The sequence below is a fragment of the Sminthopsis crassicaudata genome, chromosome 1, assembly GCF_048593235.1.
Source record: "Sminthopsis crassicaudata isolate SCR6 chromosome 1, ASM4859323v1, whole genome shotgun sequence".
NCBI lineage: Eukaryota > Metazoa > Chordata > Mammalia > Dasyuromorphia > Dasyuridae > Sminthopsis > Sminthopsis crassicaudata.
Genome location: NC_133617.1, coordinates 45,799,703 through 45,823,211, shown reverse-complemented (window position 1 = coordinate 45,823,211; position 23,509 = coordinate 45,799,703). Strand labels below are relative to the sequence as shown.

The following is a 23,509-nucleotide window of genomic DNA, read 5'->3' as shown; positions in this document are numbered from 1 at the left end:
TCATGTCAAGCTAACCCCTTCCACTCTGTGATACTTCTACAAACTATCTTCTCCCACCATTAAGACTGGGCCATGAGCCAATGAAAGAAATACCAACCATGCTGATTCAGTCCATTACAAATTTATGTTATTTAATCTTGGCTCTCACCACTGCAGGACAATCCATCATTCCCTGACTGTCAGTCATACTCCCTTCTCCAGGAACCATTACAAATCTTATATCTTAAATCTTCTATGCCATTCCTCTTCAGTCCATTTAACAGTAGAGCCCCTCACTTGAGACAATCAAGGTGTCTTTGAGGCTCTGTTCCTCTATTTCATATCTTAAAGGTCTCCATTTTCTTTCTTATTCCAGTGTTAAATAAGTGACTCTTATAACCAAGATCAGTTCCTCTACTGGTATCCTTGATTCTGAATCTTCCTTTCTCCCCTAGGAATGTCCTCTAGATCAATCCCTGTCTTTCATCCTCAGCCTTTCCTTATCTACTGCTTTTTTTCCCTACTGCCTAAAAGTCTCCCAATTCTCAATTAAACTTGGTATTACTATGCCATCCCTTCCATTTTGTTATCACTGATTCCTTTCACAATAAAAATCTTATAAAAGGCTTCATTTCTCAAATACATAGAAAACTGAGTCAAGTTTTTAAGAATATAAGTCATTTTCCCAACAGATAAATGGTCAATAAATTGAACAGGCAATTTTCAGCTCTGAATCATCATTGATTAGAGAATATAAATTAAAACAACTTTGAAATATCATTCTCTTTCTCTTTTTTTTTCTTCTTCCTGAGGCTGGGGTTAAGTGACTTGCCCAGGGTCACACAGCTAGGAAGTATTAAGTGTCTGAGATCAGATTTGAACTCTGGTCCTCCTGAATTCAGGGCTGGTGCTCTAACTACTGTGCCACCTAGCTGCCCCCTATCATTCTCAAAAAGAAAAAAAAAGAAATATCATTCTTATACCTACCGCCTCACATTCAGATTTAGCTAATATGACATAAATAGGAAATGACAAATATTGGTGGGAAAACTGGGAACAACACTGCTGATGGAGTTGATCCAAACATTCTAGAGAGCAATTTAGAACTATGCTCAAAAGGCAATCAAACTATGCATACCCTTTGGCCCAACAATACCACTATTAGCTCTATATTCCAAAGAAATTTAAAAAAAGGAAAAAGACTATATGCACAAAAATGTTTATACAGCTTTTTGTGATGGCAAAGAATTGAAAATTAAGAGGATGTTCATTATTGGAGAATGGCTGGACGAGTTGTGGTATATGATTTTGATGGAATATTTATTACTGCACCATAAGAAATGATGAGCAGGATGGCTTCAGGAAAACCTGGAAAGACTTATGTGAACTGATGCAAAGTGAAATGAGCAACATCAGAAAACAATCTTCATAGTAACAGCAATATTGTACAATGATCAAACTGTGAAATGACTTGGGTTTCCCAATCAATATAATGATCCAAGACTAGTCTAAAAACTTAGAATGAAAAATGCTATTTACATTAACGAAAGAACTGATTATCAATACAGATTAAAACATAATTTTCTCATTTTATTTGTCTTGCTTTCTTTTGCAACATAGCTAATATGGAAATGCTTTGCATGATTTTGCATGTACAATTGATATCACATTTCTTGACTTATTGAATAGGGCACAGGTGGGAGAGAGAGAGTTTGGAATTCAAAATTTCCTTTAAATGAATGTTCAAAAGAAATAAATAATTTGTCAATTCATGCTCTACTCAACATTTTTAATCTGTCTTTCATCCCAACACTTTTTTTTTTAAATTAAAGCTTTTTATTTACAAAACAAGTGCATGGGTAATTTTTCAACATTGACCCTTGCAAACCTTTCGGTTCCAAATTTTTCCCTCTTTCCCCTCATCCTCTCCCCTGGATGGCAGGTAGTCCAATACATGTCAAATATGCTAAAATATATGTCAAATCCAATATATGTATACATATTTATACAGTTATCTTGCTGCAGAAGAAAAATCAGATCTAGAAAGAAAAAAACCTGAGAAGGAAAACAAAATGCAAGCAAACATCAAGAGAAAGCATGGAAATGCTACATTCAATTCCCACAAACCTCTCTCTGGGTATATATGGCTTTCTTTATCACTGAACAATTGGAACTGGTTTGAATCATCTCATTGTTGAAGACAGCCACGTCCATCAGAACTGATCATTGTATAGTCTTGTTGCTGTGCATAATGATCTCCTGGTTCTGCTCATTTCACTCAGCATCAGTTCATGTAAGTCTCTCCAGACCTCTCTGAAATCATCCTGTTGGTCGTTTCTTACAAAACAATAATATTCCATAACTTTCATGTACCATAATTTATTTAGCCATTCACCAATTGATGGGCAGCCACTCAGTTTCCAGTTTCTTGCCACTACAAAAAGGGCTGCCACAAACATTTTTGCACAAGTGGGTCCCTTTCCCTTCTTTAAGATCTCTTTGGGATATAAGTCCAGTAGAAACACTGTTGGGTCTAAGGGTATACACAGTTTGAGCATAGTTCCAAATTGCTTTCCAGAATGGTTGGATCCATTCACAATTCCACCAACAATGTATTAGAGTCCCAGCTTTCCCACATCCCCTCCAACATTCGTCATTATCTTTTCCTGTCATCTTAGCCAATCTGACAGATGTGTAGTGGTATCTCAGAGTTGTCTTAATTTGCATTTCTGTGATCAACAGTGATTTGAAGCACTTTTTCATATGATTAGAAATTCAACTCCCAACACCCTAGGAAAACTTCTGTTCCAGGTCATCAGTAAGTAAGTAAATGCTAAATTCAATTACTTTTCTAAGTCTCCATCTTAATTTGTCCACTGCAACTTTTAACACTGTCATCCTCTCATCTCTGTTTCAATGACACTACCCTCTCCTAATTCTCTTACTACTTATATTTCTCATCCTATCTTCTTTCCTGAAGACAATCATCCTTCTCCTGCTTCCTAAGTATTACTGTCCTCAAAGGCTTCATATATCCTAGGTCCTTGTCCCTTCTCAACATATATTCTTTTCCTTGTTATATATCAGAGAGATGATTTTGGCAACTTCCATTCCCATGGTTCGATTAGCATCTCTTTATAGATGACTCCCAAATCTATATATCCAGTAGTAATTAATCTCCTAAACTCTAGTCCCACTCAATTGGCCTAGACACAGACTAGATTTGAAGTCTTGTTTAAACATCTCCATCATAATGTTTTTTTCACATTTTAAGACTCAACATGTTCATAATGTTATCTTCCCTTGAAACTTACCCTCCTTCCACGTTTCTCTATTTCTATCAAGTGCCACATCATCTTTCTACTTACCTTAGCATCATCTTTGATTCTTCCTTTCCCTTAATCCCCATAGCTAATCATTGCCAAATCTTACTGATTTTACTTCTACAACAGCTCTTAAAATCATCTTTTTTTCTCCTCTCATATATGACCACTGCTTCAGTTCAGATACTTATTAAACTATAACCTCAACTAAACAGATATTAAACTATAGTGTCAACTCAATGAGTGAGATTGAGGAATCTAGGGTGATCCTAAGATAGTGCATCTGAGTTAACAACACAGATGTTGATGTTCCAGAGAGAAATAGCGAAGTTTGAAATACTATACTGATAGTCCATCTAGTTCAAATTGTCCAATGGGTAATTAATGCCTATTGGACTAGAAATCAATGAGGACTGGATCTTTAAAAATAGAACTTCTACATATATAACCTATGTGTAATAGAAGACATAGTTGATTATTTTCAAAAGATGCATTATTATTTATTAAAGAAACATTGAAGATTAGACAAATAAACTATTGCTTCAAAATTGGTCTCTCCATATCTCCAGTCTTTATCCCCTGCAAACTACTTTTCCCAAAGTTGCCAAAATAATCTCCCCAATATCTTGACCCTCACTCAAAAATCACATTAGTTTTCTATTGTCTCTAGGAAAAAATATAATTCCTTCATATAATATTTAAAGTTCTCCAAAATCAGGGTCAACTTCATTTTTCTATATATATTTTCTAGATATATACAAACAGGGGATAGGCCTCCCCTGTCATGCACTAAATTTTTCAGTCTAATAACAAGAATAGTAGTTAACATTTACATAGGATTTAAAAGTCTGCAAAGTCTTTTACCAAACAAGGAAGGAAGTAAGCAGTTATTAAATATCTACCATATGTCAGGCATAGTGACAGGTGTTGGGAGACAAAAATTAAACACTCTCAGGAAGCTTATATTCTATCAGGAAAACAAGTACATTGATTAGATATTATAAAATGCATACAAAGTACAAAATTATTATGGAGGAAAGAACATGAACATCTGGGAAGATCAAGAAAGGTTTCATGTAAAAGGTGGCACTTGGACTGACTTGTGAAGGAAATGAAGCAGAGTTAAATTCCAAACCTGGAAACTAACCCGGACAAATGTGGGAAAATAATATGTATACTTTTGTGAAGAACATCAAAAAAACCAGGCTGGTTTCACTGTAAAGCACAGGAAAGGAACAATTTATATAATGAAGCTAAAAAGATATTTTAGGACAAAGTCACAAACTACTTTAAAAAATAAATAAACATTAGCTTCATTTGAATTTATTACTGTCCCCACAGAAGAAAAAAGATGCTCAGGATCACACAAGTAGCAAGTTGAAAGTGAGATTTGTTTCGGCTAAGTGCAATATTCTTCCCCACCACACTTTCATTCTCCCTGCAGCAAAAATTCCAAAATCATTTCCACTGACACAGTGAAAAGATTTTTGAGGTTGTTTCTGCTTCCCCCTTTTGCCACTAGATGTCATGATTGTGTGTCAAAAAAATTTCAAAGCTGGGAAAAGAGAAGTGCAGAATGATGTGGAGTCATGTCACTTGACTAAGACTTCTCTGAAGTTAAAAGCACATGATTTCCAATTTCCTTTTCCTTTTCTCGTCTTGCATCTTCTACTTCCTTATGTGTCTTGCTTTCTCTCTATTTTACTGCTCAGGTGCAATGCTGATGCCTTCTCTGCTTCAATAACCTAATGAAAAGTAATTTTCAAAAGCCTTCAATGCTGCTTTCTCATCAGCAAAATGGAACTAAGAGCTGTTATGTCTTCTCCATAGCACTGTTGCAAGGATCAAATAAGATTGTACGTAAAGCACTTCACTGTATTGAAGCACTATAAAATCAACTACTTATAAAAAGGAATGGCTGGGTCGTGACCTTCAAGGGCAAAGGGAATATATTCACACCCATAAACTCTGACAGGAGGTCCATCTGAACTTCAACGTATTCTTAGATGCACAGGTTGGCAGAGTTGGAGGGAACTTGGAGTATAGAATATTTTGTGTTGGGAGAGAGCTTAGAATCAGAGTCTGAGCTGAGAGCAATCATAGAGCCTATAATATTAAAGCTATAAGACAGTGTTGAATGTGGAATCAGAGAATGAAGGTTCAAGTCTTAAAACTTTAGAGTTCTTTTGCTTAGGTGAAGAAGGCCATTTTTTGCCTCAATTTCTACCTAGCCTCAATCCCTAAATGAGTTCGGCCTCAGTCAGACTAGGGCCTGTAAACCTTGACTTAAAAAAGATCTTCCACTGCATCAAGCCATCTCCAGTTGTCCTGATCTCTATCCAGCCACTGGAATCAGTTGGCTCTGGAGGGGAAAGTGAGGCAGGTGACTCTGTCCAGCCTTCCCTCACTGAAATGCAATTAACTTGCTTGTCATGATATCACTTCCCTGATGTCAAGGACTTCTTCAAGAAGAAAGGACAAACAATAGCTAATGATTTATTCAAGTGAGTTTACTTTCCAATAAACTTATTTCCTCTCCATTACTAACTATGTAAGCACACATGATTTTATTCTAGCTGAGGTTCCACTTTTAATCTCCTAATTAGTGGTATGGAGTACTTCCCCATTGATTCAGGATCATCTCACTTGTGTCCTCTCCTCAACTAACAATAAAACACCAGTCAAACATGATCTTCTGTTGTTAATCACTGCTTCCTTTTCTCTCTTCTCCTTCCTATTTCACACACTTGCCACTGATAATCTTATGCAAAACAATAGTTTGAGTTTGCAAATAGGACTGTAGTAGATTAAAAGGATTGCACATGTTTTACCTATATCAGATTGCTTGCTTTCTTGAAGAGGGGGAAGGTAAGGGAGAAGGGGAGAAAAATGTGGAACACAAAATTTTACAGAAACATATGTTGATATACAAAAGTAGTTGTGGCAGCCCTTTTTGTAGTAGCAAGAAACTGGAAACTGAGTGGATGCCCATGAATTGGAGAATGGTTGAATAAGTTATGGTATATGAATGTTAAGGAATATTAGCAGGATGATTTCAGAAAGGCCTGAAGAGACTTACATGAATTGATGCTAAGTGAAGTGAGTAGAACCAAGAGAACATTGTACACAGCAACAACAAGATAATGTGATGACCAACTCTGGCATGGCTCTTCTCAACAATGAGGTGATTTAGGTCAATTCCAATAGACTTGTGATGGAGAGAGCCATCTGCATCCAGAGAGAGGATGATGGGGACTGAATGTGGATTACAACATAGTATTTTCACCTTTTTTTGTTGTTGTTGTTACTAGTCTGCTTTTTTTTTCCCCTTATTTTTTCCCCCCTTTTTGATCTGATTTTTCTTGTGTAAATATGGAAATATGTATAGAAGAACTACATGTTTAATATATATTGGATTACTTGCTGTCTAAAGGAGGGGGTAGGGAAAGGGAGGGAGAAAAATTTGGAACACAAGATTTTGCAAGATAAATGTTGAAAACTATCTTTGCATGTGTTTTGAAAATAAAAGGCTATTATTTAAAAAATGTATGTTGAAAACTATCTTTACATGTATTTGGAAAAATAAAATACTAAGTTAATTAAAAATTAGGAAAAAGCTAATCTCATTGACTTACCTTCACCATGATATTTAACATAGCTCCAGGATAGGAGATGGTCACCTTGGGCTTCTTTGCATTGGTTGACTTGATGACAAAATTTTCTGGGAAGCTGTTTGGTAGGACACACCAGATTCCATCTGTGTCAAGCTCTAGAGGTCTCCTGGAATGGAAGCCACATATAAAATATTGGAGGACATGCCTGAGAATCTGGAGACTATCCTGGTGAGGATGGTCATTTAGTTAGGCCAGGTGAAGATGTATCAGCATCTATGTCTGGACAAAAATGGATCAGTGAAACTTTTTAAGGATGTCCTCTTCAGCATCCTATTCTAACTAGCAATCTCTGGTTTCTATATCCTCCCATATGTGCATATCTCACTATGAGCATTGATATTCCATTCTGTCTTTCTATGTCAATACCTTATGTATCAAAAAATCACTGAGTCAGGAGAGGTCTTAGTGACTTTCTAGTCCATCACTATATGCCCATCAGTTGGAGAATGGCTTTATGAGTTATGGCATATGAATGTCATAGAATATTATTGTTCTATAAGAGATGATCAGCAGGCTGATTTCAGAAAGGTTGGAGAGACATGAACTGATGCTGAGTGAAGTGAATAGAACCAAAAAATCATTCTATACAGCAAAGATAAGATTATGTAATGATCAATTCTGATGGATGTGGCTCTTTTCAACAGTTAAAGTGATTCAGGCCAAATCCGCGCACTATAAATATTCAACAAAGTGTGTCAAGTGTTTGCCTGTAAAGCCTCATATACCTTGCTCCAATTCATTCTTCCAGCCTCCTTGGACATTACTCCCCTTTTCCACCCTCTGAAAAATAGCCACACTGACCATTCTCTGTTCCTTACTCATGATATTCCAACTCTCCTTTGCACCAACTATCCCCAATGCTTGAACTACCCTCCCTCTTAGCCCTTCTTTCTTTAATGCATCATCTTCCATATCTTCTCCATCAAGCCATGCCTGAGTCTCCCAACTGCCAGTGCAAACTATCTTCTTTTTAACTGCTCTATACATATTTGTATTTATTAAGTTTATATTAATGCTGCATATTTTTGCCTAGGTACTTGTTGTCTCTGCATTAGAATGTAAGCTTATTCTTTGTAGAGCCAACTGGTAGTGCAATAGAGAACTAGGCCTAGTCAGCCTACTACATAGAAAAACTGCCTCACGGTTACTGAGTAAAACAAGCAGAACCAGGAATACTTTACATAAAGTAACAGCAAGAATGTGTGATGATCAATTATGAAAGACTGGGTTCTTCTCAGTGGTTCACTGATCCAAAGCAATCCTAATAGACTTTGGACAGAAAATGCCATTTGTATCCAGAAAAAAGAACTAAGAAGACCGAATGTAAAATCAACACATGCTATGTTCACTTCTTCCCCTCCTCCCCCCCTCTCTCTCTTGTGGTTTTTCCCTTTTGTTCTGATTTTTTTCTCCCAGCATGATTCATAAAGCATATGCCCATCTTACCTTAAACCAGCGTAAGATCACACTGGCTTTTTGACAGCTATACCACACAGCCAAAAACTGTCTCCAAAGACCAAGAAGTCTTTTTCAGAACGACTGTCAAAGAACTACTATCCCCCATCTTGAGCTGATGACTTGAAATTTACCCCACTGAATTTCATTTTATCATATTAGGCTTGATGTTCCAACTTGACAAGATCCTTTTGAATCCTGATGTTCCAATTTGTCAAGATTCTTTTGAATTCTAACATTGTCAGCCACTGCTCTCCCTCCAAGGTCTGTGTCATCCACAAATGGGATGAAATGTGCTGTCTTGTGCCTTTATCTAAATCACTAATAAAAATGTTGAACTGCAAAAGGTCAAAAACAGATCCTTGAGCCATTCCATTGGAGACAACCTCCAGCTAACTATATTGTCACCTATTATCCATGAATAATTAGGCATTTAATACATGTCTGTTGCAAAGATAAAAGAATGGAGATATGCTCACCAACACATACCAAGACAAGTGATCATCTTGTCTAAGAAATGGCTAAATGAATGTCAAAAGGACCCCAGATTTGGGTTAAGAGAAGCTCCATGAAAACTACATGGATGCCCATCAATTGGAGAATGGCTGAATAAATTGTGGTATATGAATATTATGGAATGTTATTGTTCTCTAAGAAACGACCAGCAGGATGATTTCAGAAAGGCCTGGAGAGACTTACATGAACTGATGCTGAGTGAAATGAGCAGGACCAGGAAATCGTTGTATACTTCAACAACAATACTATATGATGATCAATTCTGATGAATGTGGCCATTTTCAACAATGAGATGAACCAAATCAGTTCCAAAGTAATGAAATGAACCAGCTACACCCAGCAAAAGAACTCTGGGAGATGATTATGAACCACTACATAGAATTCCCAGTCCCTCTAATTTTGTCCGCTTGCATTTTGGATTTCCTTCACAGGCTAATTGTACACTATTTCAAAGTCCGATTCTTTTTGTACAGCAAAACAACTGTTTGGTCATGTATACATATATTGTATTTAATTTATACTCTAACATATTTAACATGTATTGGTCAATCTGCCATCTGCAGGGAGGGGAAGGAGGGGAAAAATTAGAACAAAAGGTTTGGTAATTGTCAATGTTGTAAAATTATCCATGCATATATCTGGTAAATAAAAACTATTAAAATTAAAAAAAAAAAAAAAAAAAAAAAAAAAAAAAAAAGAGAGAGAGAAGCTCCATGAGGCAAGATTGTGGTCTGAATGTCCCCAAAACTAACAATCTCAGGATGCATTAATAGAAGTCTTGTTTCCAGATCCAAGGTGGTAATAAGCTCATTATACTGTGTTCCAGGGTACAACCCGAACATTGCATCTAGATACAGGTGTCATATTCAGTGAAGATAGTTTCAAAGTGGATGAATCCAGAAGGACAACCAGGAAGACAGGGGAAGGAAGGCCAGAAAAGTAGCTGAGAACTATACTATCAAGGAGAATATTAGTCTAGAGAAAAAACCTGGGGTCAGAGAAAGAAAGACCAAGCAAGTTATCTTTAAATGTCTGAAGAGCTATCCTGCACAAAAGCAATGAGCTTATTCTGTGTGCTTCCAGAGGAACAAACCAACACTAGTGACCATACATTACAAGAGTTCTGGCTTAACATGAAGAGCTTCCTAATATAGGAAAACTCAATGAAAGCACTTGAACTGAGCTGAGGATCTTGTATGAGGGATTTCGCATCAGGTTTGGCACATGACCATTCATGACCTTTCAGAACTCTTTCAGGACCCCTTCGACTCTGAGACTTGTATACAATTCAGGACCATTTAATGATTCTTTATAATGAGCTTTACAATGTCAAAGTACATATGAGCTGCCAATGCTGTCATACTAAGGCCTTCTGGTTGTCCAGTTTCCCTTACATTCCTCAATGGCTGATCCATGGAATCTATGTTCAGCACTCACCCAATCTGCTCGATCAGCTCCCGGGCCTGTGTGATGATATTGGCTCCCGTGAAACAGACAATTCCTGCCATCTCCATTGAATACCATCGAGCCCTGTAAAGCGGACAGCCCAGCAGTGAGGTCATGGCGCAGGAGGGACCATCTCTGCTGGAGAGTCAAAAGAGGTTAAAAAAAAAAAAAATCTGGAGAAAAAAAAAAACTGACTAATCTCTTAGTAGTGAGCAGAAAAGGTAAGACCCCTGATTCTAAGGGATAATGGCCACTCCTCTCATTAGATTCACTTTTGTTTCTGTAGTGGGATTTTAAAAAAAACTCTGAGGCAAAGGAGCAGATTCTTTGAAGTCTCTAGAAAAGAGATGCCCTTTTCTCCTTGCTTTCCTATGGATGTTGGATATGTCCCAAACTAGCATTACCTTTGCATTCATCCCATCCTGCTGGCTCATCCATCCAACCACCCCTATTTCTGTGGATGACTCCATGAACATCCACATATCAGTCATCCAAGCTCAAATCTTCAGTCATCTCTCTACAGAACATCTGATCACTTGCCAAGTCTTGCCAACTCTAGCTATACAGTAATTCTGGCATTCTCCCCATTTATTACATTTTTCCACACCAGGGCTCTTCCTCTTCACTGATGACTCCCTCTCTCCCCAGGACTACCATTTAAGAATGACTGCACCCACATGTCACCTCACTCATCCTTGGACCTTCTTCAGAATCTTTTCCTTCTCTTCTGCTACTTCATGGGTACCCTCTATACCATCCCCAGGATCTCCTTTAGGTATTGCCTTCCCGCATCAGAATGTAAACTCACTAAAAAGAGGAACTGTCTGCTTTCTATCTTTGTATCCCTAGTATATAGTACAACACTTGCCATATAATCACTTTTATAAATCCTCTACTTACCTTTGCAATTGCTATAGTTGAGGTTGTTTGGGGGAGGGGGGTCCTCAGTTACTAATTAGGATTTCATACTCCAATATTATAATCAGTAAACATTCCCTTTCTCCAATAATTCTTCCTAATAATACACTGTAGACATCCCTACCAAGTCATTCTTAATGCATCTCTTAATTATGAATGGCAATATGGTCATAGGGTCTTGGTAGATATGGAGCCACTAGACTGGAGTTCCAATCCCAGTTCTAACACTACTCCATCTGGGCAGGTTACCCCCTCTCCAAGGCCTACTTTCCTTGTCTGTTGTTTTTTTATGTTTTGTTTTTTCCCCTGAAGCTGGGGTTAAGTGACTTGCCCAGGGTCACACAGCTAGACGTGTTAAGTGTCTGACACCAGATTTGAACTCGAGTCCTCCTGAATTCAGGGCTGCTGCTCTATCCACTGTGCCACCTAGCTGCCCCTGCTTGTCTGTTAAATGAAGGAGCTAGAATAGCTGCTTTCTCGGGTTCTTTAGAGTTCTAAATCTATGATCCTATGATATCTATCTCACAAGGCTGCTGGGAGGTGATGGATGTCAAGCACCAAACAAATCCTCAAGTATTTCTTCCTATCTGATACCGCCCCCAAAGGTAGTAACTTCATTCTGTCTTTTTAGCTTTGTTCCCTCTTGTTTTACTATATTCCCAGGCTCCAATCAAATTAGACTATCATCTCTCAAAAAGGTTCTGAGCTAGATCATTATACTTCAACAACAATACTGTATGAGGATGTATTCTGATGGATGTGGATATCTCCAACAAAGAGAAGATCTAATTCAGTTCCAATTGATCAATGATGGACAGAATCAGCCACACCCAGAGAAGGAACACTGGGAAATGAGTGTAAACTATTTGCACTTTTGTTTTTCTTCCCAGGTTATTTTTACCTTCTGAATCCAATTCTTCCTGTGCAACAAAAAATTCGGTTCTGCACACTTATATTGTATCTAGGATATATTATAACATATTTAACATGTATGGGACTGCCTGCCATCTATGGGAGGGGGTGGAGGGAAGGAGGGGAAAATTCGGAATAGAAGTGAATGCAAGGGATAATGTTGTAAAAAATTACCCATGCATATGTACTGTCAAAAAAAAAAAGTTATAATTATAAAATTAATTTTAAAAATAAAATAAAATAAAAGTTTTTTTTTTTTTTTTTAAAAAAGGTCCTAAGCTTTTCCCTTGATACCCTGGCACATTCTGTAATGTTCTTCTTTTCCTCATTTTTGCCTATTGGAATCCAGGCTATGCTCCAGTTGTACCTTCTTCAAGAAACCTTCCCTCATCTCCCCAAGCCAGATGTCATCCTTCTTTACTCTGAACTCCCTTTAGGCACTAGTACCTTACTGATATCAGCTATAAAGATTACAGCTACAAGATTATCAGCTGTTAATCGGAAGAAAGGGGAAAGATATGGAGCCCAATAATGAAGATAGGGGGAGCTATATCTACATACCCTTTGCGCATCACATAGCCATAGAAAGAGTTGAGGATACACTTGTGAGCCAGCTGCAAGGAATCATACAAGATCTCCATGTTTTTACATCGCTTGACTTCAGCAGCATCTCCCATCTCCATGGCAGCACACAGCTTCTTCTTCCATACCTGAATCAAGCACAGAGAAAAGTCATCCCTGAAAGCTCAATGAATTCTAAATCTTCCTTACTGATTATGTTAAATACATAAAAAGTAGAAGCACTCAACCTTAAGACCGAAATATAGATCTGGTACATTAGTACCTCCAGATAATAACAATAATGATGATGATGATGATAAAGCTAACATTTAATCAGCATCCATTATGTGCTTGACACTATTAAGTACTTTACAAATATTATCACCACAACCACCGTGGCAGGTAATTTTATTATCCCTATGATTACATATGAGGAAACTGAGGCAAACAGAAGATAAGTGAATGAAATTTTCCCTCTCTAAAGATAATAGGAAAGAGGCAGCTAGGTTGTGCAGTGCTCTATCCACTGAAGTCAGGAGGTCACGAGTTCAAATCTGGCCTCAGACACTTAACACTTTCTAGCTGTGTGACCCTGGGCAAGTCACTTAACCCCCAAGTGCCAAATGGCAATAAATAAATAAATAAAGATAATAGCTCAAAAACATTCAACCATAAAAGCTTACACTGCAGGAAGCCCTCACTAAGACAGCTTCATATCATACCCCTAATTGGGTATGGGCTTAAAGCCCAAGGAACTAAAAGTCAATGTTCATCTGAGCAAGGACATTTAGGATAGGGCTTTCAAGACTGAAGGAGCCCACTCAGGGAAGAAAACCAGCCACAAGTTTCTCAGATCAGAAAGGGAGTTCAGAGAAGAGACTCAGCTGAGGCCTCTTCTAAATCCCCCCAATACACATCCCCAACACTTTCAAGCAGGCCATGACTTCTTTACCTTATGAAGTCCTTTGAACTCATACCGTCGATCACGGAAAGCTCGAACAGTGTCTACGTAGAAGGAGTTTTCCCGCTGGCAGATGGTAGTGAGACGTTCTTCCACTTTGGTGATATGGATCTTCTTGTAAGCTTTCCTGCAGTAATCTATACCACAATGGAAACAAAGGACTTCCAGTGAGAGGATTTGTGTCTCCCTGGATCACCAAATCCCATGGTGAGAAGGGATTGTTGGGTCCACGCTGTCTAAATGAGATTCTCCCAAAAGATTTAGACAACTGGAGCCATATTAGAAACACACCACAGTAAGACACAAATAAAATAGAGCCCAATTCTACAGCAAAATTGATAGAATATACATGCATTTAGGGCAATTTAAGGAAGAAGGTAGGATACACCATGACAGGTGCAGTTTAATTCATTTTAACATATTAAGAGTGTTTCCCACTAATACATTGTTGATGGAGTTGTGAACTGATCCAAATATTCTGGAGAGCAATTTAGAACTGTGCCCAAATAGTCATCAAACTGTACATATCCTTTGATTCAGCAATGTCTCTACTGGACCTGTATCCCAAAGAGATCATAAAAAAGGAAAAAGGATCCAAATGGGCAAAAATGTTTGTAGCAGTCCTCTCTGTAGTGGCAAAAAACTGGCAATTGAGTGGATGCCCATCAATTAGAGAATGGCTGAATAAGTATATGCTATGAAATATTATTGTTCTGTAAGAAACAATCTGAAGGATGATTTCAGAAAAGCCTGGAGAGACTGACATGAACAGATGCTGAGTCAAGTGAGCAGAACCAAGAGAACATTGTACATGGCAACAACAAGACTATGTGATGATCAAGTGTAATGGATGTGGCTCTTTTCAACAATAAGATGATTCAGGGCAATTCCAATAATCTTATGATGGAAAGAGCCATCTGCATCCAGAGATAGGACTATGGGGACTGAATATGGATCACAACATAGTATTTTCACCATTTTTGTTGTTGGTTTTTTTTGCTTGCTTTTTTTCTTTCTCATTTTTTTTCCTTTTTGATTTGATTTTTCTTGTGCAGCATGATAAATGTGGAAATTATCTTTAAAAGAATTGCTCATGTTTAACCTATATTGGGTTACTTGCTGTCTAGGGAAAGGGAGTGGGGGGGAATGGAAGGAAAAAATTTGGAACAAGTTTTTGCCCGAGTGAATGCTGAAAACTATCTTTGCATGTATTTTGAAAATAAAAAGCTATTTTTAAAAAGTGTTTCCAATGTAGAAACCCTGATGTTAAAAAGATCACCAACTGAGTACTCGCCTGCCAGTCGCTTCTTCTCATATTTAGCCTGCTCTTCTCGGGACAGCTCATGAAATGCCCGGGCTGGTTTGTCTGGGAACAATGGCGGAAATTTTTCTGATTCCAGCTGCTGTTGAATACGATGATACTCACTGCGGCTAGCAGGCACTAGTAAGAGGACAAAGGTTAAAAAAAGGTCAGGGGATATGACCTTTAAAAGCAGCTGTGTTTAAAATGAGCAGCTATCTGTCCAATGATGACCAGATACTCACTGAACTCTCCCCTCCACTGCCAGGTCATCTTTCGCTGACAATTAGCACCTGGTTTATTAAAGTCACAGGCAGCACACGTGGCCTCGTTCACTATGGCAGAAGGCTAGACATTAAAAAGAGAGACAGACAGAATGAAAGCTTTGATTAAACAAACTCCCAACAGTTCAAATAAGAGAAGCTTGTTCTCACCTGCAGCCTGTTAGTGAGGATAATATTGGGGTACATAGCACCCACATCCAGGTGGTATATGAGAGGACACTCAATTCGATTGGGAACATCCTTGAGGGAGGTCAGTTTGTTTTTAATTTCATCACACACCTACAGAAGGAGGAAAAAGAAATATAAATTGAAAATCAAAGCAGATAAGATAGTTGTCTAGGGGCTATTCCTTTAAGGAACAATCAAAATTCAGATCAAAATCTGAATCAAAATTCAGATACAAGTTTTACTCCCATTATCCTTGGACAAAATTCAAAAAGCATTTAATACTAACTATCTGCAAAGGCCAATGATCAGGACCAATATCACAGACAATTATGACAGCCTGTGTGATCAAGAAGCATGCAGTCAAAAGGAGAAGCACAGTCGAGTATACCAATCCCTGATCCAAGTGAGAAAAAGAAAATAACAGTGGAACGCTTGAAAACTCTGATCAACACAGTATCTAATCCCAACCTCCAGCCTGTTGAGACATAACTCTCAGTTCTCGGCCAAGACGAGGGATATGGACATCTTCAGATATGAACTAATTTTACTTGACTTGTTAGTTGTTATAAGAAGGAGCTTGGGGAATCCAACATAATAGATGGGGAGGTGGAAAAAGAAGTAAAAATCAACAAAACATACTGTTCAAATTGTACAGAAAGAATACTGTTTCTGCAGTGCAAAGGATATATTAAAGTGGGATAAGAGGAAGCAAAATGTCTAATTAGGAGGCCACTGAATAGTTGAGATAAGAATATCATTTCAATGAAATTTACTCAAAATAATAGTGGAAGTGAAAAAGGAGGATCCCATCTAATTTCAATCCTCTCCAAATTTCCATTGTAAGACAGTGTCTATAAGCTTCATAAAAGAAGGAAAAAGAAAGTAAAAAGACAAATGCAGGGATTGAGAGCACGATGAAACAATGACTGTCTGAACACACAAGAACTAATTATTTAAATTACGTTACTTCAGAAGTTTCTCAGATCTCCCTATCTCATTTCCCCAGAGGATCGTGGGCTGTTACCTCTTGGAAGTTGGTAACCTGGTCAATGGGCACGTTCTCCTCTTCTTCAATAGCATGGCGCATGGTCTTCTCCACCCGCTGCAGCAAGAAGTCAAAGGCTGCAGGATTCTAGCAGAGAGACAAGGTGATATGATAACAGGAAGAAATATTACTGTACTGATCCTCAGCACTTACACTGCATGGCTACCCTGCATGGCTGATCCAGTTTTTTAAGACCAACTCACGTTACTTGCACACTCTGGCGCTATCTCTACAAAGGTAAATGAATTAGCCTAAACTTTGTACTATAGGCTCAGTACACACATTATTTGGAACAGTGCCTTAAAAACTCCATATAGCAACAAGAAAATATGCCTTAATATGTCGGTAGTGCCAAAGAAATCAGCCACTTTTAGAAATGACCTATGAAAGCAATCTCCTCATGTTACAGACATTCTGTGACCATGAGAATATGAATGTCTGGAGAGCTGGGAAGTTATTGCCTTTCCTTGTATCCCCAGGGATTAGCACAGTGCCTATCACATAGCAGGCACTAAATGCTTGACTACTTGATAATCCACATGTCATCTAGAATCTCTGCTGATCCCCAAAGAGGCACCAAGAAGGAAGGTTACTGCAGCATAATGGTCTTAACAAATGCCACCCTAAGCTCTGTGGGATGAGATCAGGAACACCCTAAGAAGCAAGGGATGGATGTCCATAGAAGATATGGAAAAGTTACTATCTACACCAGCCTGCACTAGCTCCTGTCACCCACAAAGCAGGGACATAGACATCCAGGCTCCCAAAGCAGTCAACAGGGAAGCAAGGAGAGCAGAAAAGAGGTGCACCATTTTAAATCGACAGGGAATGTCACTGCGGAAGACGCCGGACTCCAGTGCCTCCACATGGCCCCCGACGTATGTCTCCGAATCCAATACGTGGCCATCTTCAGTCAGTTTGTTGAACTCCTGTTCTTGCTTGTTAGGAAAAACTATGTTGGCATGGAAAGCCTGGACCATCAACAAGGCCTCGCATAAGGTCCCCGAGCCCTTCCGCAGGACCTATGTGGAAAAATCAAAAGCCTTGAGAATAGAAGGCCCCACAAGCCCAACAACATGCCTCCAATCCAGACCCTGCAATCATCACTAATGGGGGCATTCATTGTGGAGAAAGAGTCTGCCTTCCTCAACACCAAGCAACAACTGCATGACTGACTGCCTCAGTCAAGATAGACACAAAAACCCTGAGTAGCAGTATCCCTTGGACCAGTGCTATCAAAACAGAAATGAGAGGGCACAAAACATATGTTCCCTGTGAAGGAAACTTTGGTGGGCCGCGTATTAGGAAAGCCCATATTAACACTATCTACATTTTGTTTTATTTTTACTTTGATGTTTTCCAATTACATTTTAATCTGGTTTAGGTCACACTTAAAGAGTGTTTGGTCCCCAAGAGGTCCATGAGCCACATATTAGACACCTCTGCCCAGATCAGTTTTCCTGCTTCTTGCCCAGGCTGTGTCCCTGAGGAAAAGACTCTTTTGGAAAAGAAACCAGAAGGTTATCCTCTCCAACTGCTAACCAACTGGTATTCACAGGTGGAAAAGCCTGCTTGGCTGAAGCAGCCTGAAAGATAGGAGGCAGCACATGCCAGGCAAGACCAACCATCACCACACTTTTACATCTCCTCTCAGATTTCATGGAGACAACCCAGGACCCTAAAACCAATCGCCTTGGAAATAGCAATACTTCCAGCTTAGTGCTTTTAACTCTCCTCCTGGGAAGCAGTCCCTGTGGCAGTCCAGCAGCTGCTCCTCCAGGTGCTACAGACTTATTGAAGACCCAGAGAAAAAAATTCTCTACATTGTTCTAAGAGATCAACATCAGAAACCGATATGATTTTAATTCTTGCAAGTGACTATTAAAGAAGCACGACCTTCTGCTTTGCTGCTCTATTCTTAGGGGCCATGGGACTTTTCCATCTGACTTACAGCTGAAACCTTCCAGAGGTGTGCTATCTCCCCCATTAAAATATGAGAGCAGGCTGGATGCTCCAACTTCTCTATATGTAAGAGCTTAACAGAGTTTTGCACTTTAGTGATTTATTCACTGAATCACTGATGTCATTCAGGGCTCTAGATTCTTTTTTTACTTGTTAAGATCTTTATTGTCCTAGGTAGATGAAGTTCCCTGAAGGGATGTAGCAAGACCCATCTTCCAAAATGACTACTATCCCATCACCACAGCCTTCTCCATTAGGAAGCTCTCTATACTGTCTCAGACAGAAGCCTCATTGGATATCACTAATACAGATACCCCACACCAATTAGGGCAAAGGTTGCACTAACCTCATCTGGTTCCATGGGGATAATGGTGCAGAGAGCAAAGATGAAGGGATGGACATACTTCATATACATGTAATAAGTAGCAACAGCATCTGATACTGAATATGTAGCTAGTGTCTGAGAAGAGAAGTGAAAGAATCCAAATTAAATGTGGCTATGTACAGTAACAAACTCAAAAAAAATCTAAAATACTGGTCAATAACTAGCAATATAGAAGGAGGCCACATAAAACTAAGTCTCTGGCCACTTGAGGTAAGCTGGAACATTCACAACAATTCCTAATGTTGAATTAGGAAAAGCAGCCCTCCTAAGTGGCAAGATACCAGTACTCAATGCTCCTCCTTCTAAGTGGTATATTCACTGTCCATATTCCTCAAGACCCAGGACACTTGCATCTAATGGCCCACAAAAGTCATGGGGTCAATGGTACCTGAGGCTCCTCAGTGGCCATTCGACACATATCCTCAGGGTCCAACTCCACAGGGTCATACCCTAGCTTGGCCTTGGCTGCAGCTTTAAGGTTGTGGCTGCCCACTGGAAGGTAACTGTCCCTCTTTACCCATCTGGAAATGAAAAGAATAAAGGAAAAAAATCCTTACTGCATATCAGGAAGAGTTAACAAAGACAAGCAACATGTGGGGAGCCTTCCAAAGGTGCTAACTGCTTATGAGAACTGCATTATGCAGTAAAGAGAACAAGGGATTTAGAATCAAAGGACCCAGGTTAAGATCCTGCCTTTGCCATTTACTATCTCTGTAACCTTTAGCAAAATACTTCATTCACCTCAGCAGGTTTTACTATACTCCTTTGTAAAACGAGAGCAGTCAGATTAGAGGCCTCTCAGGTAGATGGCTCCTAGACCCAACTCCCAGGATTCTTGTGGCTAGTAGGACTTCCTCCTCTGACTCAGTCCCATCCAACCAAGAATGCTACAGCTTGGTAGTGTGAGCACAGCACCACAAGCCCCTTGGAGGGAGGAAGCACTACAGCACTCACCTGAGACAGTCCATGTGGATGCACTGAGAGGACTTGTACTCCCCTTGACTATCCTTTTGGAATCCAATCTCCTGATGCATACTCAGTCCATGAACTGCTGCCCTGGCTTCCACAAATGGCCTAGAGCAAGATGGAAAGGAATAAAACAAGGGAAGAATGACAGCAGAGAATAAATATTCTCTCGTGTATCACCTCCTCCTCCTTCCATAATGCCAAAGGAAGACTGCAAAGAAGCAGTGCACTGAGACCCAGAGTTAGGTCCCTACCCTCTCACTTACAAGTTGGGTGATCTTCAAAAGGAGATGATCTGTACTCTATCTTGCTCAGAGAGTTAAACTTTTGTAGAATCATAAAATGCTAAATAACCATGAATTATTATTAAATTAGGGCAAGGAAGTAGTGCCAAAGTGCACAGAGTCAGAGCTGGAGTCATGAGTTTCCTGAGTTCAAATGTGGCCTCAGACACTTCATAGGTGGATGACCATAAGGTAAGGCACGTTACCCTGTTTGCCTCAGTTTCCCCATCAATAAAATGATCTAGAAAAGAAAATGGCAAACTGCTTCATTATCTTTGCCAAGAAGGTCCCAAATGCGGTCACAAAGAATCATATATGACTGAAAACAGCTGAATAAAAATTATTATGTTATTACTACTACAGTATCAAAAAGAAATGCTTACGATCAATTCTGTGAACAAGATGAATGCCACATACTATCTCTCTTCATCTTACAAAGAATGACAAACTCATGCATCCAGAATGATGGAACTTTCCTAGAGTATGAATTGCAAAAATTGCAGCAATTTACTGTCTCTTCTTCACTTTATCACAAGTTCCTTGGTAAGAGATAGAGCCTAGAAGTAAGTAAGAATTCGCTATCTCTCATCAGAATGGAATATCCTGAGCAGTATAGCCATTCAGTCAAGAAAACCCCTCTACCCCAATTCTTAGCTCTTCACAACTGTCAGTGAAACTTTAAGCTTTCACACTTACCAATCAAAAAAGTCACCATTGTAGGTCACCATGATGGTAGGTTTGGTTTCCTGAACATGCTCAAACCACCTCTGAATTAAATGAGCCTGAAATCAATAAAAGGATATAATGGTCAATAGCATTATCTATCTTTTAAGACCTATTTGCTACATTTTTATTGGCTTAAACACTCTTTAGTAGAAGGAACGTGACCTCTCACCTACCATTATTTACAAGATATTCAGATCCCACCACTAAATCCAGATTCTAGGCACTAAAAGCCCCAAGAGATCAAGTTTTCCCATTAAACTCTCTACTGATGGTTTCCATCTTTTTGTCGGTGGACTAACATTCTTTCTAGAAGGAAATAAGAGCTCCTGTTACATTGAGATCCTCCTATCCACTGATTCCTTTGCAACAGTAATGAACTAGGTCCTTCAATCAATCATAATTCCAAGACAAGGGATATGGTCACTCACATCACAGATGAACAAAGAATCACCAATTACCAATGGTAGTGATAAAATCATCAGGATTTTAACATTTGTATTATCAATATGCCTTCTGGCCTACCAAGCCTGATGCTGCACATTCCCTCGCTGCACCCTCAGGAAAGGTCATCTGCTCTACTAATCAGGATTGGTCCCAATCACCCAACTTTATATGTTGTCTCCCCAATTTAGGAAAGCTCTTCTTGAGAACAGGGACAATCTTGTTTTTCTCTTTTTGTATCCCCACTGCTTAGTACATAGTTAAGTACTTTTAAAATGTTATTCCATTCATTTATTCCTGGAAAAAAATCTAACCTCAATCCCTCCTGTGAAGGGTTAATATCTTTACTTTCAATTAAGTTCAGTGAATGTCAATGCATGGCAAAAGAAATAGAAGCAAATTAGTGTCTTCTCTCAAATCACACCATTTTGGGGCAGGGAGAGCTCCCTAGGAATGAGAGAACACTAATAATTTCTCTTAAGAAGAACATGCGGTCCGCCTGCATTTTGGATTTCCTTCACAGGCTAATTGTACACTATTTTCAAAGTCCGATTCTTTTTGTAAAGCAAAACAACTGTTTGGACATGTATACATATATTGTATTTAATTTATACTTTAACATATTTAACATGTATTGGTCAATCTGCCATCTGCAGGGAGGGGAAGGAGGGGAAAAATTAGAACAAAAGGTTTGGCAATTGTCAATGTTGTAAAATTACCCATGCATATATCTGGTAAATAAAAACTATTAAAAAAAAAAAGAAGAAGAAGAAGAAGAAGAACAACAACAACAACAACATCATGCGGGACAGCTAAGTGACACAGTAGAGAGAGCACCAGCCCTGAAGTCAGGAGGACCTGAGATCAAATCTGCCTCAGACACTTAACATTTCCCAGCTGTGTGACCCTAGTTAACCCCAATTGCCTCAGTAAAAAAAAAAAGAAAAGAAAAGAAAAGAAAAGAAAAGAAGAAGAAGAAGAACATGCATACCTCATCAGGTTCATTGAAAACACAAAAGGGTCCTTCATATTCTGGTTTAGGGGTGAATTCAAAATCTTCAATGTCCTCAGAGACAATCTCCCTGTTGGTGATCAGGTATCCCTAATAAAGTTGGTTAGAAACCTATAGTTAAAAGTAGTGCTAACATAAACACAAATAAAAACCAAATCACTCCACCAAAATGTGGCTGACCATCCCTCCTACATATAATTTTAATGGTCATTCTGTGACATCCTCCCCTCTGAAAGAAGAAACATATTAAGATTCAAGTTCTGAGATTAAAGGCACTCCCTAACCTTCCCATGCTGTTTAGGAAGTTGTAACCAATATGACTAGAAGTGATGAATGACTTCTCAGCTTATGTTCTGAATTAGATTTCAAATGCTAGACCAGGCACTCACCTGACCATCTACCATATAAGAGATCATCATAATCTGGTCAGTCTCTGCATCTGGGAACTTGAGAGGCAGTTTGGTTGTTTCAATGTCAAATGCCAAAACTACAGGATCCTGAAAGTAACAAAAGATACAGAGAATTCAGTGGCAATCTAGCTGGCCTTCTTAATAACACTTCCATTTCTGAGAGAAGGGAAGCCCAAGACTTTTCTTTCTTGGTCCCAAGGCATATAGATCCATAATGCTCCTTCTGACCCTTGTCCTCTCAAACATAATTCACTGGTGGATTTTTGTCCCCAGATTCCAATCCAAGGGTATTAGAAATGGCCAATATGGGCTCCCTTGTCTAACTACATAGGTATAAATCGTCACAGTCAAAAAGTTGATGATACTTAAAAGTCATTTCTGTAAAATGAAATGGTTTCAAGCCAGTTCCTGATGGAAAAGTACATGACAATTGATTAGCTCTCCTTTGCCCCCTTGTGGCAAGCATCCCAAACCATCAACACTCAATTCTACTCTGAGTAAAGGCATGAGGTTCTATGAAAAGAGCTTGTCACAACTTCAGCTAAGAAAGTACCAGTATCACTTACAGGTCGTTCAACAAGGTCATCTCGTCTGGTGATTTCAATGGGAAAGGCACTGCCCCGGTACCGAACATTATACCAATGAGCCTACAAGAGGGACCAAAAAAGATGGCTTATGTTAAATTAGAAGTTCTATACTTCAGGAAACACTTCTGTTCACATACTCAGTTTTACTTCAGCATTTCCTTGACATCAAAATCTTCTTCCCAAAGCAAGCACCA

General features: G+C 38.9%; 1 protein-coding gene across 5 annotated transcripts in view; it reads right to left on the bottom strand.

Annotated features, from left to right (window-relative positions):
• POLE (DNA polymerase epsilon, catalytic subunit) overlaps nt 1-23,509 on the bottom strand; it is a 65,344-nt gene that overhangs the window by 31,468 nt on the left and 10,367 nt on the right. For 4 of the 5 annotated variants that reach the window (XR_012487975.1, XR_012487972.1, XM_074300234.1 and 1 more), the window contains exons 8-23: nt 23,295-23,375; nt 22,708-22,815; nt 22,298-22,408; nt 20,836-20,921; nt 19,844-19,963; nt 19,278-19,410; nt 18,851-18,964; nt 17,352-17,564; nt 16,522-16,629; nt 15,480-15,608; nt 15,291-15,393; nt 15,040-15,186; nt 13,737-13,882; nt 12,785-12,933; nt 10,385-10,477; nt 6,938-7,082 (exon numbers count right to left, since the gene is read on the bottom strand). Coding sequence is in view for 3 of the 5 variants with exons in the window: in XM_074300234.1 (XP_074156335.1) it covers nt 6,938-7,082; nt 10,385-10,477; nt 12,785-12,933; nt 13,737-13,882; nt 15,040-15,186; nt 15,291-15,393; nt 15,480-15,608; nt 16,522-16,629; nt 17,352-17,564; nt 18,851-18,964; nt 19,278-19,410; nt 19,844-19,963; nt 20,836-20,921; nt 22,298-22,408; nt 22,708-22,815; nt 23,295-23,375 (1,986 nt within the window). In the remaining 2 variants the exon portion in view is untranslated. Of the gene's footprint in view, nt 1-6,937; nt 7,083-10,384; nt 10,478-12,784; nt 12,934-13,736; nt 13,883-15,039; nt 15,187-15,290; nt 15,394-15,479; nt 15,609-16,521; nt 16,630-17,351; nt 17,565-18,850; nt 18,965-19,277; nt 19,411-19,843; nt 19,964-20,522; nt 20,616-20,835; nt 20,922-22,297; nt 22,409-22,707; nt 22,816-23,294; nt 23,376-23,509 lie in introns of those variants that run through there. The other variant, XM_074300254.1, reaches the window with a different exon arrangement.